This window comes from Chiloscyllium plagiosum, unplaced genomic scaffold (genome assembly GCF_037043375.1).
Source record: "Chiloscyllium plagiosum isolate Xiang-an unplaced genomic scaffold, Cpla_swu_hap1 HiC_scaffold_2, whole genome shotgun sequence".
Taxonomy (NCBI): Eukaryota; Metazoa; Chordata; class Chondrichthyes; order Orectolobiformes; family Hemiscylliidae; genus Chiloscyllium; species Chiloscyllium plagiosum.
In genome coordinates, this window is record NW_028270140.1 from 68,054,559 (window position 1) to 68,071,031 (window position 16,473).

The 16,473-nt window shown below is 38.4% G+C and overlaps 1 protein-coding gene across 6 annotated transcripts in view; it reads left to right on the forward strand.

Annotated features, from left to right (window-relative positions):
* agtpbp1 (ATP/GTP binding carboxypeptidase 1) overlaps positions 1–16,473 on the forward strand; it is a 330,136-nt gene that overhangs the window by 265,291 nt on the left and 48,372 nt on the right. For 4 of the 6 annotated variants that reach the window (XM_043713129.2, XM_043713120.2, XM_087997543.1 and 1 more), the window contains 4 exons: positions 3,892–4,023; positions 6,713–6,889; positions 11,500–11,657; positions 12,011–12,037. In XM_043713129.2, the coding sequence (XP_043569064.1) occupies positions 3,892–4,023; positions 6,713–6,889; positions 11,500–11,657; positions 12,011–12,037 (494 nt within the window). The remainder of the gene's footprint in view (positions 1–3,891; positions 4,024–6,712; positions 6,890–11,499; positions 11,658–12,010; positions 12,038–16,473) is intronic. The other 2 variants (XM_087997536.1, XM_087997550.1) reach the window with 1 other exon arrangement.

Consider the following 16,473-nt stretch of genomic DNA (forward strand, 5'->3'; position numbering starts at 1 on the left):
TTACCTTTCTTTCAGACAGTGCATTCTGAATCATAGAGGCCTGCTGGGTTTTTAAAAATCTGACTTTCCCTCTATTTATTGCCAGTAATTTTAATTAATGATCAGGCTGCTCATGGAAACAGTTTTTCACTTTGTAGTCAGTTCTCATGAAGATCGATGAGGAGGGATAAAACTTAAAAAAAAAAGATAATTACCAACTCTGGATGCATTCCTAGATCTTTCAACATATTACTCCCTGTCTCACTCCTGCCATTAATCACCCAACATGCCCACCTTCATGGTGCAACACATTTTTCCTCCCATTAGAAGGCGAATAGCTACTTCATTCCTTGATTGACAGGCAACAATTATTCAGCATCTCTTTCATTTTACCACATCTGATACCTTTATATCTAATAAATCAGAATCTGGAAAAGCTACAGAAAAATGTATGTTAGGCACCTGTGCTTCATTTTACCAGTTATTTACATCAGGTATTTGGAGAGTTGGAAAGCCAGATGAGAAATTGAAGAAGAGAAAGAGACATGTAGGAAATGGAAGTGGCAGGTTATGGTGTAAGGGAAGTAGAGGGAGTGGGGTGAGAAAGAAAAGAGAGCAATGTGGTAAATGTAATTTGTGTACTTAATGATGCTTCATTGATGTTAGGGGGATATTGTGTCTCATAAGTAAAATAACCACTTTATAAAGCATGAGTGATATTAACTAGGAAATAAATCATCTTTTATTGGGCTTATGCTCATCAGAAGGTTTTTTTTTAACAAAAACATTTGCAACAAGAAGTACACACATTTAAACCTTTCAATTAATAGTGATAATTGTTGTGAAAAGAAGAAAACATTTTATTTGTATTAACACCTTTTTAAAAAAATTGTTCATAGCATGTGAACATTGCTGCTGGACCAGTATTTGCTGCCTTTTCCTAATTGCCCTTGAGATGGTGGTGCTGAGACATCATCAACTGCTGCAGTCTACGTATTGTAGATACAGCAAAGGTGCTATTTGGGAGCAATTTCCAGATTTGTGATCTAGCATTATTGAAGGATGCTGGTACAACTTCAGGTCAGGATGGTCTGGCCTGAAGGAAAGCTGAGGTGGTGATCTGACATAGTTTTGCTGCACTTGTCCTTCTCTGTGGTGAGAGTTGAGGGTTTATGCAGTGCATTTCATGTACACTACTGCCACTTTATGCTAGTATTAGAAAGAGTGGGTAATCAAATGGTGAATGGGATGCCATTCAAGCTGGCTGCTTTTCTTCGAAAGCAAATGGAGAATATTCCATACTGCTTCTGATATATGCCTTGTAAGTGAAGGACAGGCTTTGGGAGTTTGAGATTGTGTTATTCACCACACAACTCCCAGCCTCTGATCTCGTCTCATAGCCATAACTTTTACTTCTGGCCTAGTTAAGTTTTTAGTCAACATTAATCCTGAGAATGTTGATAGTTGTGGATTTAGCAATGGTAATATTGTTGAATTTTAATGAGAGAGTGTTAGTTTATCTTTTGTTGGAGATGGTCATTGTACGACAATGTGTGGGGCAGATATCACTTTCCACTTCTCCCGCCAAGTCTGAACATTGTTCTGGCTCACACAGTCTCATGAGGTGTTACAAATTGTTGTAAGAACTGTGTCATCACCAGCGAACATTCCACTTCTGACTTTGAGGTTTGGCCTCGGAAGTAGTGCTTGGTCTTTTTAAGAGTGTATGTTTTGTAAAGTTATTGATATAAAAATGGTTAAATTTAAATTGACTTGATGGGTTTTTGTTTTTCATTTATTGATCATCCCTAATTTTCTTGAAGGCACTTAAGAGTGACCCACATTGATTACCGTGTAGGCTAGACCAGGTAAGGATGATAGATCTCCTTCCCCCAAAAGACCTCCATGAACTAGATGGGTTTTCATGATAATCAGCAGCAGTTGCATGATTGCCATTACTCTAGCTTTTAATTTCAGATTTTATTGAATTCAAATGTCACCATCTACCATGTTGGAATTTGAACTCATGACTCCAGAACATCATCCTGGGGTTCAGTATGAACATGCCACAACATCTCCTTTAATATATATAACATACTTCAAAATGTGAACAGGCTATTTGGAGGTGTGATTGAATGGGTCATGAGGATCCCAGACTGGCATATTATACTGCTGGTACAAAAGAAGTCTCGGTTTGGTGGGAAAGATACCAACGTCAAGAATGGATGGAGAATCATGTCAGAAAATGGGCTCTAAGTTTAAAAAAAGAAAATGAAAAATAGGAATAGAAGTAGATTGTTTGACCCTCGACCCTGTTCCCACTTGGTAAGGTCATGAATGATCAATTTGTGTTTCTGATTTCACCTTTCTGTATACTCCAATAACCCATCATTCCCCTATCTGACAAGTTTCTATGCAACAGTCTTCAAAATATTCATGACCCCACCTCCACTGCCTTCTAAGTCTCAGGAACAAAGGCATGGTAGCTAAATTTACAGATGATACAATTATAGGTAGGAAAGTATGTTGTGAAAACGACAAGGAAATGGCAGAAGGATATAGGGTTGTAAAGTCTCACAACCCTCTAGAGAAAAAAAAACTCCATCAATTTTGAAAGAACAATCCTTCATTTTAAAATTGTGGCCCTTAGTTTTGGACTGACCTACAACAAGAAACATCCTTTCTACATCCAACTTATCAGGACCTTATGCAATTTAATCAAGTCATCCCTCACTCTCCTAAACTCTAGTGGAAACAAGCCCAGCCTGTTTAATCTTTCCTCATGAAACAATCCAGTCATTTCAGCTATCAGCCTACTCAACTGCCTCCAATGTACTTACATCTATCTTTAAACAAGGAGAACAAAATTGCACACAATATTCACAATGTGGTCTCACAAATACCCTGAATAACTGAAGCATAGCATCCTTACTTTTACATACAACTCCTATCATAATAAAGGATAACATTCATTAGCAGCCTTGATTATTCACTGTAGCTGCACGGTAACATCTTGTAATTCTTGCACCAGAATGCCCAAATCCCTGTGAATCTCAAAATTCTGCAGTCTTTCTACATTTAAGTAATACAGTTTTTATGTTTACTGCCAAAATAAACATTTTCACATTTTCCCACATTATCGTCTATCAGCCAATATTTTGCCCACTTACTCAACCTATCTATACCCTCTACCATTTCCTTGTTGTTTTCACAACATGCTTTCCTACCTATACTTGTATCATCTGTAAATTTAGCTACCATGCCTTTGTTCCCATTTTCTAAGTAATTTATATAAATTGTAAAATGTTAAAGTCCCATCACAGACTCCTGTGGGAGACAAAGACATATTTATGAATGATGTCTGTTTTCCATCAGCCAGTCCATCCTCTCTCCCAGCTAATATGTTATCCTCTTATCTATGCTGAATAAGGGGAAATCCAGATTATCGTGCTTTTGAACCAGTGGCTGGGGAGACTTTTGTACTGTTACAGTCTTAGAAGCCATTGGAGCTGCTGACACTAATCAATTGTTCAGGCAATACAAGTGGCAAGATTGCCTTGGAAGGGTTTACAGTAACCGTGAGAGATAGGTACTGTCGGGACCTTGAGGGGATAATGAAATGATTGATCTAGCACCTAAATAGCAAAATAAATAAAAGCCAAAAACATGAAACAAACGTACCTTTCAATAGAAATGATTTTCAAATGATAAGAATTGCATACAAAGTGTATTTGAAAACTTTGGCTACCAATAGATTAAATTGTGTAGCTATAACCTGACCGATTTACATGTGAGCCTATTAGTTTATAATGAAAAATGCTGATAGTCAAAGTGTGAATACAGGTCAGGTTATAAGGAGGTGGTGCCTGCAGTCAAAGATTTTTAATGTTCAGTTATCACCTTTTTAAATAGGTCTTCTGTGATTATCATGGTCACTCACGAAAGAAAAATGTGTTCATGTACGGGTGCAGTATAAAGGAGACAGTGTGGCAAACTGATGTTAGCGCTTCCTCTTGTGATCTACAGGAAGACCTTGGCTATCGGGTGAGTACGCACTTCATCCAACCTAAAGGTGACTGTATAAATTTTTCAGTGACAGGTAATTAGAATTATTGGTAGTACTAATTTTTTTAAAAATTTAACATGCAAGTTTGTTGTACTGCCTAAAAATGACCACTTATTTATACTATTACTGTTAAGGTATAATATCCCCTTTTGGTGTGTTTCTTTTTATAATTATCCAAATTCAGCACACATATTGTATTGGTTTTGTATTCAACTTCTGCACTTAACCAGTCGTCAATTTTTACACATTTTGGGACAGAAAATATATTGCAATGGCAGCTACTCTGTTGACTTAATTATGGACACAGTTATGGTCCTACGGAGTCAACAGGGGGCATAGTACTGTAATATGGTAGTACTTGAATTAATTGTGTTTGAATAACTTCCATATTTTTAAGACACTTCACAGTTGGCTGTCTGAATGTCTATATTTTGGTAGCAGATAATGCTAATATTGATTTTCTGTCTGCTGAAGGCCTTCCTCCTGGATCATGGACTCTTGCCCTCACATGAAGGTTGCGATTCTGGCAAGTTGTTTGGGGCCTCGTGAATTGATCAGAAACATTATGGGGGGATCCCCACCAATTATGTTGGAAGGCCCAACAAAGGAATCATGCTCCTTTAGCTTCTGGGCAGCAACAGTTGGGCTTTCCTTGCAGTTAGGATCCTCATGCTTTGGAGCCAGGAACAGTGGCAGAGAGTGGCAATGCACACCACAAACGTCCAGGGTCATCATAAGATCTCAGACCAAAGATGAATATGGGATTGGGGGGTGGGGTGTTTGGAATGGTGGTGGCCTAATATTATAGTGCAAGAGCAGTGAAGGATTGGCTTAGAGTGCCCCTCCGTTCCTATGAGGCATGGTGTCTGATAGTGAGGACCCTCCCTGCATAACCACTATCGCATTTGCTGAGAAATGTTCTGAATATTTGGGAAAGCTGTGCAGTGTTCATTTAACTCCTAAGCCATCACTACATTGCAGTGGAGTTTGAAATAATCGGTGTCAATTGTTCCATGAATTATCCTCATTGACATTCTGCCAACAAAGTCTGGGAATCCAGTGTTCGCTCCTTCCACCCTGCAACTAAATCAGAGGTGGTTTGCTAACTCTAGGAGACTAAAGTAGGACCTCCCCCATGATTAAGTAGGTCAAGTCGCCATGTTTCTCCCATGATTTAATCGAGAAACTTTTTGCTTATGTCCTGAATTACTAGTGAGTATAGAAACTTAGGAGCACGAGAAGGCCATTCAACCATTCATTAAGATCATGGCTGATCATCAACTCAGTCCCATGTTCCCATATTTTCTCAATACTCTTTCATCACCTTAGCCGTAAGAACTATATCTAACTGCTTCTTGAAATCATTCAATATTTTGGCCTCAATTGCTGCCACAGAAAGTGAAATGGGGAGGACTAAATTCTGGTACTAGTAGACCACTCAGAACCTAGTCATCTGCAATATCCTCTCCTGTTTGCAGTAAGTGCTTCTTGATTATAGATTTTCATAGCACCAAGTATGTACACAGTGGAATCCTATCAAACACACCAGAATTGGGTATAGTAAGAAAAACCAATAAAAATACTAAAGAAAGCTGCTTTCACCAAACTTCCATTATGTGAAATTCATAAATGTTTATATTTTAATTAAGATACTTTGACTTTAAAAACATGCAACCAAACATACTTGCGTTGCGAGTTTTTAATGAACTGGTAAGCCATTATTTAGAACTATTGAGAACACTGTTTACAGTGAAGAATTATAGCTATATAAAGGTTCTCGAATATTACTACTGTGTTGGAATTTGAATGTTTGGTTTTTACTTGTTTTTGTGTTTTCCACTTGAAAGTTGTTGACGATAGATCATGTGAAAGCAAGCAAAGTATTATGGATTTGGACATACTTCAATCCCAGCATTTTTGCAAATGGGCGGCACGGTGGCACAGTGGTTAGCACTGCTGCCTCGCAGCGCCAGAGACCCGGGTTCATTTCCCGCCTCAGGTGACTGACTGTGTGGAGTTTGCACGTTCTCCCCATGTCTGCGTGGGTTTCCTCCGGGTGCTCCGGTTTCCTCCCACAGTCCAAAGATGTGCAGGTCAGGTGAATTGGCCATGCTAAATTGCCCGTAGTGTTACGTAAGGGGTAAATGTAGGGGTATGGGTGGGTTGCGCTTCGGCGGGGCGGTGTGGACTTGTTGGGCCGAAGGGCCTGTTTCCACACTGTAAGTAATCTAATCTAATCTAATCTAATAAATTTCTTTTCAATATCTTTAACAAACACTTTTGATCAAACATTTGACTTTCCTTTTCTTCCTCTGGAGTTTCCCTGTAGCCGTTTTCCAGCTAAGGCAACAAGAAGAGCCCTGCTCCTAGCAGTTGGAGCAACCATCCCTATTCAGCAGTAAAGGATGAGTTTGATATGCAACAGTTCCACCTTTAGTTTTCCATCTCTGTGCGGAAGGATATTGCTCTGGTCAGAATCTTGCAATGACAATATTGGTGTATCAGCAATTCACCGTGCTTATTCTACTTAAATACACAGTTTTAACTACTTATTATAGAGTCTATTTTTCTATAAAGGATGGTAGAAGGCAGATGAAGCCCAAATGTTATTTTGTTTTGTGGAACTCAACTTTATGACATATTTTTCCTGTCGTTTTGACTATTTAGACTCTGCCCAAGGTACTGAATCAAATTGCTCCAGCATTCTGCATGAGCAGCTGTAGTTTTGTGGTGGAGAAGTCCAAGGAATCCACAGCACGGGTTGTTGTGTGGCGTGAGATTGGTGTTACGAGGAGCTACACAATGGAAAGCACGTACTGCGGATGTGATCAAGGCAAATACAAGGTAAAAGAAAAACTCATCCTTACTCCATAAAAGTAGGATTATTTTGAATGCTGCCTGTTTACTGCCCTGCAAAGTCGCAGTCCAATTTTTAACTCCAAATTAATTTTCTGCAAACCTTCAGATTCCTGTGCATGTGGCAGAATTCAAAATGATCCTGCAAGCTTGATTGTCATTCAGGAAGTTCAAAGTCAGATAAGACAATACATACCATCACATAAAGGTGTTACTGGAACCCTAGAATTTCTTTGGGAAATTCCCACTCTCAAGGAAGTTTTTTTGAATTAATTTGGAAATAGATCACACTTTAAATATTATGGTCTACTTATGTTTAAATAATCCTGAGATATTTTCAAACAAGTAGTGATGCAGTTCTTACTAATATTGGATTACATTCCCATCCCTGTGAAATATGGTTCCTTACCTGACCTTAGGAAGATCTGTATTTTACGCTGAAATATTTGTGATTTGTTTTGCTTTTGATTTTACTTTACTTTCCAACTTGCTGTAACCTTATTTGTGTATTCTATAGTTATCATTAAAATGATCAAAATTTTACCTCACCAACTATCCAGTGATAACAATGGTCAGTAAATAGAATAATTTAGGTGGTCTGACTTTTTATGATGTATAGGGTGAAACAAATTGAAAAGTAGTTGTGCTGCATTGACGTTTTGGTTCTTTTAAACTTTGAAGTATCTGATTACATGTAGCATTTGGAGCAATTTGAACTGAGAGGGCAAATAGAAAGATCTCTGAGTCATTGTAAAGATGTGCTGAGGAGGTGACTGGGCGTGGGAACTGAATATTCAGGGATACTTGACAGTTTGAAAGAAAACTATGAAACTAAGCTGTGGTGGGGAAGCCCTGTTCGTAAAATGATAAGACTATTGAGAAATATTCTTGGCATGGAAGATTAAGATGGATCAAGATGATATTTAAATGAGTATGACATCAAGGAGCCCTAGTAGCTCTGAAGTCAAAAGGAATAGGGTGCAAGCTCTTTGCTGTTTGGAATCATATTAGTACAGAGATAGCTGATTCTGGTTGTTGGAATTCCATCATCCCAATCTGAGTACAATGGTACAAGTATTCCTCAGTGTACTGTCGCAACCATCTTCAATGCACTTCCTTCCCTTGAAGCTCAGAACTGTGGTTGTTATCCAAAGATTGAACAATATTCAGCATCATTCATGACTCCTCAGATACAAAAGCAATCTAAGTCCATACTCAGCAAAATCTGGACAGTATTCAGCCATACAGTTGCCAGGGATTGATCATCCCAACAAGAGAGAATTTAACTTTGATATTACCATCACTGAAGTCTCCACCATCAATATCCTGGGAGTTACCAGCTATCTAAATAGCGATTACAAAAGCAAGTAACCACGTCCCGATTCCCCAAAGCCTGTCTACTATCTATTAGACTCAACTCTTCATTTTTTAAGTGCAGCTGCAATCATTCAAGAAGTGTGACATCTTCCAGTGCAATGCAGGCTCACTTGATTGTTTCCCCAATTACACCTTCCACAATCATTCCCTCTACCACAGACACATATTTGTGCCAGTCTTCTTGATATACAAGATCATATCATCATAGAAACCCTACAGATTGCCCGGCCCAACAGGTCCACACTGAACAGTATCCCATCCAGACTCATACCCTCCATATCTCCTATCGCCAGCCCACACAACCCTGAACACTACAGGCAATTTAGCATGGCCAATCTGCCGACCTTGCACATCTTTAGGCTGTGGAACGAAACCAGAATACCCGGCAATCACAGGAGGAATGTGCAAACTCCACATAGACAGCTGCCTAAGGGTAGAATCGTATTTGGGTCTCTGCTGCTGTGAGGCAGCAGTGCTAAACACTAAGCCACCGAGCTGCCCGCGACAGTACACTGAGGAGATGCACTGCTGCAACTCACCAAAGCTACCTTGACAGCATCTTCTAAATCTGCAACCTGTACAACTTAGAAAGGCAAATGCAGCAGATATATGGAACACTCTAATTACCATCCTGACTTGAAAGTATATCATGATTCCTTCACTGTCACTTTGTCAAAATCAAAGAACTCCTTTCCTAGCAGCACTGTCAGTCTTTACTCAAAGACTGCAACCCGTTAAACAAAGTGGCTTGTCACCATCTTCTCAAGGACAATTAGACATGGCCAATAAATGCCACCTTCAACACAAAATAATTTTCAGAGCTCATCTTGAGATTTTCTCAAAGGTTGCTTTTTGATTTTTGGGACCTGCTTTTTGATTTTCAGGGCAATGTTTCCCTCATCGCTAACTTGTTTATTAGCTGAGATAGCCTCACAGTGACATTACCTTCTGTACTTGAGTTGACAAAAGGCATCAAAGTAGGAAGAAAGTGGGAACAGGATACTGATATGTATAATCAACTAGAATCATCTTGAATGTCAGAAAAGGCTCAAAGGGCCAAATGGCAGACTTATGCTCTTAGTTTTCTGTGTTTCTGTGAATGATGTTAATCTTCAGTAGATTGGATAAATCAAATTGGGAACAATAGCATTGAGGACACGTTCATATGTGTTCAAACAGCTTCTTAGAACAATACATTCTGAAATCACTGAAATAACAGGCTATTTAGACCTGGCAATATGCATTAAAACCAAACTAATTAGATCTCATAGTAAAGGATTCTCCATGCAAGAGTGATCATAATATGATAAAATTTTACATTCAATTGAAGAGTGAGAAATATGATCTGAAAAGAGGGTGTAGAGTATCTATTAAGATATATTTCATAATAATTCAATAAAGATATATTATCTTGAGAAAGAAAGCCTTTACAGGAAGTTAGAACCATCCATAGCTAACTGACTGAGGGGTGACTTCATAGAAGTTTATAAAATCATGAGGGACATGGATAGGGTAAATAGACAAGTTATTTTCCCTGGGGTGGGGGGAGTCCAGAACTAGAGGGCATAGGTTTAGGGTGAGAGGGGAAAGATATAAAAGGGACCTACGGAGCAACTTTTTCACACAGAGGTTGTTGCTTGTAAGGAATGAGCTGCCAGAGGATGTGGTGGAGGTTGGTACAAATACAACATTTAAAAGGCATCTAGATAGGTATATGAATAGGAATGGTTTATAGGGATATGGGCCAAGTGCTGGCAAATGGAGCTAGATTAGTTTAGGATATCTTGTTGAGTTGGACCGAAGGGTCTGTTTCCGTGTTGTACATCTCGATGACTAATTACTTTAAAAAATATGAAATTTAGAACATAAGAATAAACTAGTAAGGTACATAAAAATGGGCAATAAGAGCTCCTATTAGAATGTTAAAGGATGAGGCTTAAGAATTAATACTGGGAAACAAGAAAATGGCAGTTTGAATAAGTATTTTATATTGTCTTCATGGTGGAAGGCAGTAAAAGCATCCAAAGAATAATAGAGTATTAAAAGATAAATGGAAGGGAGAAACCTATAACAATCAATGAGACAAAAAAAACTGGTATGAATCTTGGACATGACAACTTGCATCCTCGGTTCTTAAAAAAAAGATACAGGCTTTGGTATTGCCAAAGCTAAGTTAGTACTTTGGGTTATTATTATTATTATTATTATTGACCCTTTATTGGGTGTTGCCCGTGAAGAAATGTTCCAGGGTACATTGCCTTGCATAAAAAAAAGCTTCAGAATCAAATACAACCATCTCCTATTCCCTTATCTGTATATGTTGCCAGGCAACACAATACTGCACGCTTACCAGTTTTGTTCCAATATAGAGTAGTGAAGCTCGCTGACTTCTGTTTGGAATGCTGATGCCATTACAGTCATGGCATGGCAATATAAGTATTAAAGTTATCTCATTTCGCTAAAAGACCTCAGAAATGAAATCACTACTTTGCTCATTATAATTAATTTTACTAGTCACCAATATTCAAAGGCAGCTGCTTTCTTTAATCTTACATTCCATGCACCAGAGTCTTCTGCAGTGTATGTCTTTTGATGAGAGCTGTTTTTAGTGTCTAGGATGCACCTGGATTTTTTTCTTCTTTTCAAAATTTTACCCAGTAATGCACATCTACATTGTCACACTTTTTAAAATTAAGCCTGTTCGGAAGTTATAGTGTTTTACTTATTCCCAGCCTGTTCGGAAGTTATAGTGTACTAATTATTCCCAGCCAAAGTTAGAAGAAGAATATCTAACCTGATTACATTTAATCACATCGGAATGGATTTTACGGGGAAGGATTGCAAATTACTAAATGTGTTATGGTGGCTGAGGCCATTAATTGGCTATGTAAGGACTTTCACATGCCCGAAATGGGAGGGAGCATGCTGCTTAATGTCTTACACACCTAATGTAATAAAGGAGACAGGTTGGGAGTGGGATGGGAGGAAAGCAGTAGCAAACCACCCACTATTACAAGCCCTACCCACACATCTTCAGGGGAGGGGTGCGTAGAATTTCTGAAGTGTGCAAGAATCTGTGAATGTGACATAGAAATGCAAGAAAGGTCAAAAGATATCAATAAAATATTAAATAAGTGAATGCCAAGCCTCACACTAGCTGTAGTATACCTTCATAAAAACTATAAGCTCCGTGTATTCATTCCATGTATTTTGTTTGAAAGGGCCAACAGATGGGGACAAGAGAGCTAGAAGAGATGGGAGCTAAATTCTGCCTTGGCCTTTTACGCTTGAAGAGGCTGTCATCTGTGGAATGTAGATTTCCCCCTGGCCTCCTGGATGTGGATAATGATTTGATTGACACCAGATGCAATGTCACCAGGTAGGATCTCACTTAATTTTCTGGAAGGCTGAGTACAGTTGAATAAATCTAAAATTGGTACATTTTTAAAAAATATTTTTAAAATAAAATTGTGATCCTGAGATTCTTAGAAACCAGTGGCTAAGCTAGAAGTCCAGAAAATATTTTCAGTCTTTTTGAATTAGAAAATTTAATGATGCAATTTAATCATTTACCTGAAATCCTATCTGAATATTTTAAGTTTAAACAATCTTATTTGAATTTGGCTTATTGTTAATTATTCCCTTTAAATAATTTGTTTGGTTCATATATTAGAATCCTAATTGTTAATTTTGTCATTTTTTTACTTTGGGAATGGACTGCTTTCACAATAGTCTGATTGCCATTGGACATAATTGCAAGTATGCTACTTACTCTCACATTGTGCTCTCTTATGTTTCTAAATAGAATTAAGTTTTTTTTAAACATTCTGATAATTAAGGTCAGTTTGGATTTAAGTTACAAGTGACTTTTCAGATCACTTTCTTCTGATCATTACCTGGGGCCAGAGTGTACTGATTCTTTCCATAATTACTTTATTATTGCATAATATTATGTCTACGTTGCATAGTAGACAAGTACATATAAGTACATGCATAGTAGATTATGATCTTCACCCCTGTTTGAGTCAATCCCAGATTAGAAGTAACTGTCATGATTCCGCTCAACTTTAGATTGAGAAATTGATCCTAAAGACACTAAATAGATGTAGTGGGTGTACATGATCAATCTCTGCCCAAAGGACAGGAGCCATCTAATATATTAGCATCCTGTCGACAGTCTTTTTAATATGTATAAAGCATTATATTATCATGGATACTACGGTCGGGCCAACTCCCTTAATAATGTACTCTTCACCATGGAGTACGTGGTGGGCTTTCAAGTCACCTGCAGAGAAGACAAATATTGGTAGAGGAATTGAGTTTCGGAACCATGAGATCATGCTGCAGCTGTACAAAACTCTGGTGCAGCCATATTTGGAGTATTGCGTACAGTTCTAGTCACTGCATTATAGGAAGGAAGTGGAAGCTCTGGAAAAGGTTCAGAGGAGATTTACTAGGATGTTGCCTGGTATGGAGGGAAGGTCTTACGAGGAAAGGCTGAGGGGCTTGAGACTGTTTTGGTTAGAGAGAAGAAGTTTGAGAGGCGACTTATTTGAGACATATAAGATAATCAGAGGGCTAAATAGGTTCGACAGTGAGAATGTTTTACTCTGAAGACAATGGCTAGCATGAGGGGGCACAGCTTTAAATTGAGGGGTGATAGATATAGGACAGATGTCAGAGGTAGTTCCTTTACTCAGAGTAGTAGGGGCGTGGGATACACTGCCTGCAACAGTGGTAGGCTCACCAACTTTAAGGGCATTTAAATGGTCATTGGATAGGCATATGGACAAGAATGGAATAGTGTAGTTTAGATGGGCTTCAAATTGGTTCCACAGGTCGGCGCAACATTGAGGGCCGAAGGACCTGTACTGCACTGTAATGTCTATGTTCTACATGAAGCAATATAAATTTTGAAGAATGAGGCATACAATTCAAGTCAGGTGGAAGTAGTAATCACAATGTTAAATAAATTCTATGTAAAAGAGAAAATAATATCTTGTTTTTAATGGAGAATTAGTTGAAAATTTTAATTATTATTACAGTAAAATATTTTAGGTAGGATAACCATCAGTTAATAAGGTAGCATTTATTTAATTTCCAGAGGATGAATACATAGTTAACAAGATGACTATCCCAGTTAGGTAGAAAATTGGCTTTACTGAGGATCAGCAATCAAGTCTTCATCTTGTGAGAAAAAGATTTATGAGGATGTTTCTGGGGTTGGAGGGTTTGAGGTATAGGGAGAGGCTGAATAGGCTGGGTCTGTTTTTCCTGGAGTTTCAGAGGCTGAGCGGTGATCTTATAGAGTTTTATAAAATCATGAGGGACATGGATAGGGTAAATTGACAAGGTCTTTTTCCTGAGATGGGGGAAATCCAGAATTAGAGGGCATAGATTTTGGGTGAAAGGGAAAAGATTCAAAAGAGTCCTAAGGACAACTTTTTTACACAAAGGGTAGTGCGTGTATGGAATGAGCTGCCAGAGGAAGTGATGGAGGCTGGTACAATTACAACATTTAAAGGGTATATGGGTGGGTATAGTAATAGGAAGGGTTTAGAGGAATATGGGCCAAATGCTGGCAAATGGGACTAGATTAATTTAGGATATCTGGTTGTAATGGACAAGTTGGACCAAAGGATCTATTTCCGTGCTGTATATCTCTATGACCCTAACTCAGTAAGTTCAGGAAATCTGAAAATCCAATGTGTGCGCAATATTTATAACATAGTTTGGGCTACGTAACTAATATCTATATCAATAGTATGTTAATTGTAATTAGAATTTGCTCTTTATGTTCTAATTTTGTTCCAACCATTATTTTAAGTAGAAATTCTGATTTTAAGCATATTTATATAATTATAAGTACAATGAATGCTATGAGCCTCATTGATTCTAGGAAATTCTGGACTTGTTGTAGTCAACTTTTCATTCATCAAGGTTTTACATTTTCAGAATATAACATGGTTCCAGGATATAACAATTCCAGCCATGAGTGGTCTAGTATTATCAGTTTAAACTCATTTTATCTGGTCCTATATCTTTCCTGACAATGCAGAAAACAATATGGTGTTATCAGGTGTGTTCCTTATCAGGGATCTTGTTAACTCTTGTAGGAAAGCATGAATCTGTACTTATAGAGTTCTGTGGTTAGGCATTGTAAACTGTTTTGATGCTTTTACAAAAAGTAATCCTTTCAAATTCTTTAAGCTATTATCTATAGGATAACAACTCCATTGCTCAATAACCCTTCATTACAGCCACATTTCTTTACAGGGATTCCTAATGGTTCTGTGAATCTTTGCTGATAGCAGCTAAATTTATTTCCTATAATATGTATTCTTTTTGAATTCTCTGTTTGAAGGGAGGGCCAAAGCACTGTACCAAGATGTCTACTCTGGGGAGGGCAAGGTGACTGGTCTTGAATAAATCCCAAATGAACAGGGATTGAACCTGGTTTGTGACACCAATTTGATTAACACAGGCTATATGTCCAACTGAGCCAAACAATATCCACCACATCTCCAAAAGAGGGGCCCAAGTTACTGTGTTGTCACAGTCTTTTATATTCAAATTATAGCCTGGGTTATGGATAGTCATGTTAGCACATTTGATTTCTTTCCATTACATGGCTGACAAAAATATTTACTCTGTTACTGCCTGCCATAAACATATGTTGGCAAGATTTACCAGTTGCCTGTTTGTCCCCATTATGAATTTGTCTTCCTTGGCCATTAACTCCTGGAGTAGGATGTGTGATGATGCTGCTCCTTCAACAAGGTTAGGTTGTCCTTGGTTTTTGATCAGATGGCTCGTAATTGCATAGATTCTGAAATGTCTGAATTTATCTACTTGAAGAAGCTTTCAAGTTTTTAAACAAGCATTTGTACAGTGAAAGGGGAGTGCCCAGCTCTTCCAGCTCAGCTTTACTCTGGTTTGGGTTTTAGCAATCTGGCTGTTCAGAGCAAGGAGTCAGTTTTTTGAGGTTGCTAATAAACCAAACAGCTACACGGAAGAAGGTGTTCCATACTGAATCTCTCTGCCATCTCTCTCTCTCTCTCTCTCTCTCTCTCTCTCTCTCTCTCCTGTAAGACCCTGTGTTTGATTTTACCTTTTTTTAAGCAAGGGGTATTTCTGGGGATGTTGCAAATATTTGGAACAGCATCACTAAGTTGTGATAAAGTTAATTGGGTTTTCAGATAGTTAAGTTATTCTGTATTCTGTTCTCTTTTCTTCGTGTTTCCTTTGGTACTCTGTAAATAAATTCTGTTTTATTTAAAACCGAGGGGTTTGCCCAGCTGCATTGCTCTTGGAATATCCACTCTGCGCTTGCTCAAAACAACTAAAAAGTTACAGTCCGGCCTACCTTCTTGAAATGTTTTGAGGGAGTCTGGCCTGGTCTATAAGAGACTTGAATCTTTGAGCTTCATACTCAGAGGCAATTTAATTACCATAAGATCTGAGCATGAATTGTATATAAAACACAAGTTAGAATTTAAAAATTCAGTGACATTTGGCGTAACCGGCACTGGGGTATTTTGAGTCCATTGCTCTAATTGGCTTGCTTTAATTCCAAGACAAGATAATACTCCATTTGGGTTCTGCCAGGGCCACTCAGTTCCTGACCTCATTAAAGCCTTGGTTCAAACATGGACAAAAGAGCTGAATTTTCAGAGGTGAAGTGAGAGTGACAATCCTTGACATAAAGGCCACATTTGACCAAGTCTGGCATCAAGGAGCCCAGCAACCTGAAATCATTGGATATCAAGGGGCAAACTCTCTGCCGGCTGGAGTCATAGTTGGCACATAAGATGGATTATGGTTGTTCAATGTCAGTCACCTGAGTTTCAGCTTCGCTGCATGTGTCTTCAGGATAGTGTCTATAACTAACCATCGTTAACTGCTTCATCAATGACTTTTCCTCCATCATGAGCTTAGAAGTGGGGATGTTCGCCAATAATTGCATGATGTTCAACACCATTCACAACTCCTCAGTTACTGAAGCAGTCCATGTTCAAGTGCATCAAGGTTTGGGCTGACAAGTAGCAAGTAACATTCACATTGTAGGAATACCAGGCAATGACCTTCTCCAATAAGAGATTATCAAACCATTGCCCCTTGACATTCAGTAGTGTTACCAATCACTGATTTCCCCTCTATCAACCATCCTGCAGGTTACCATTGACAAGAAACTC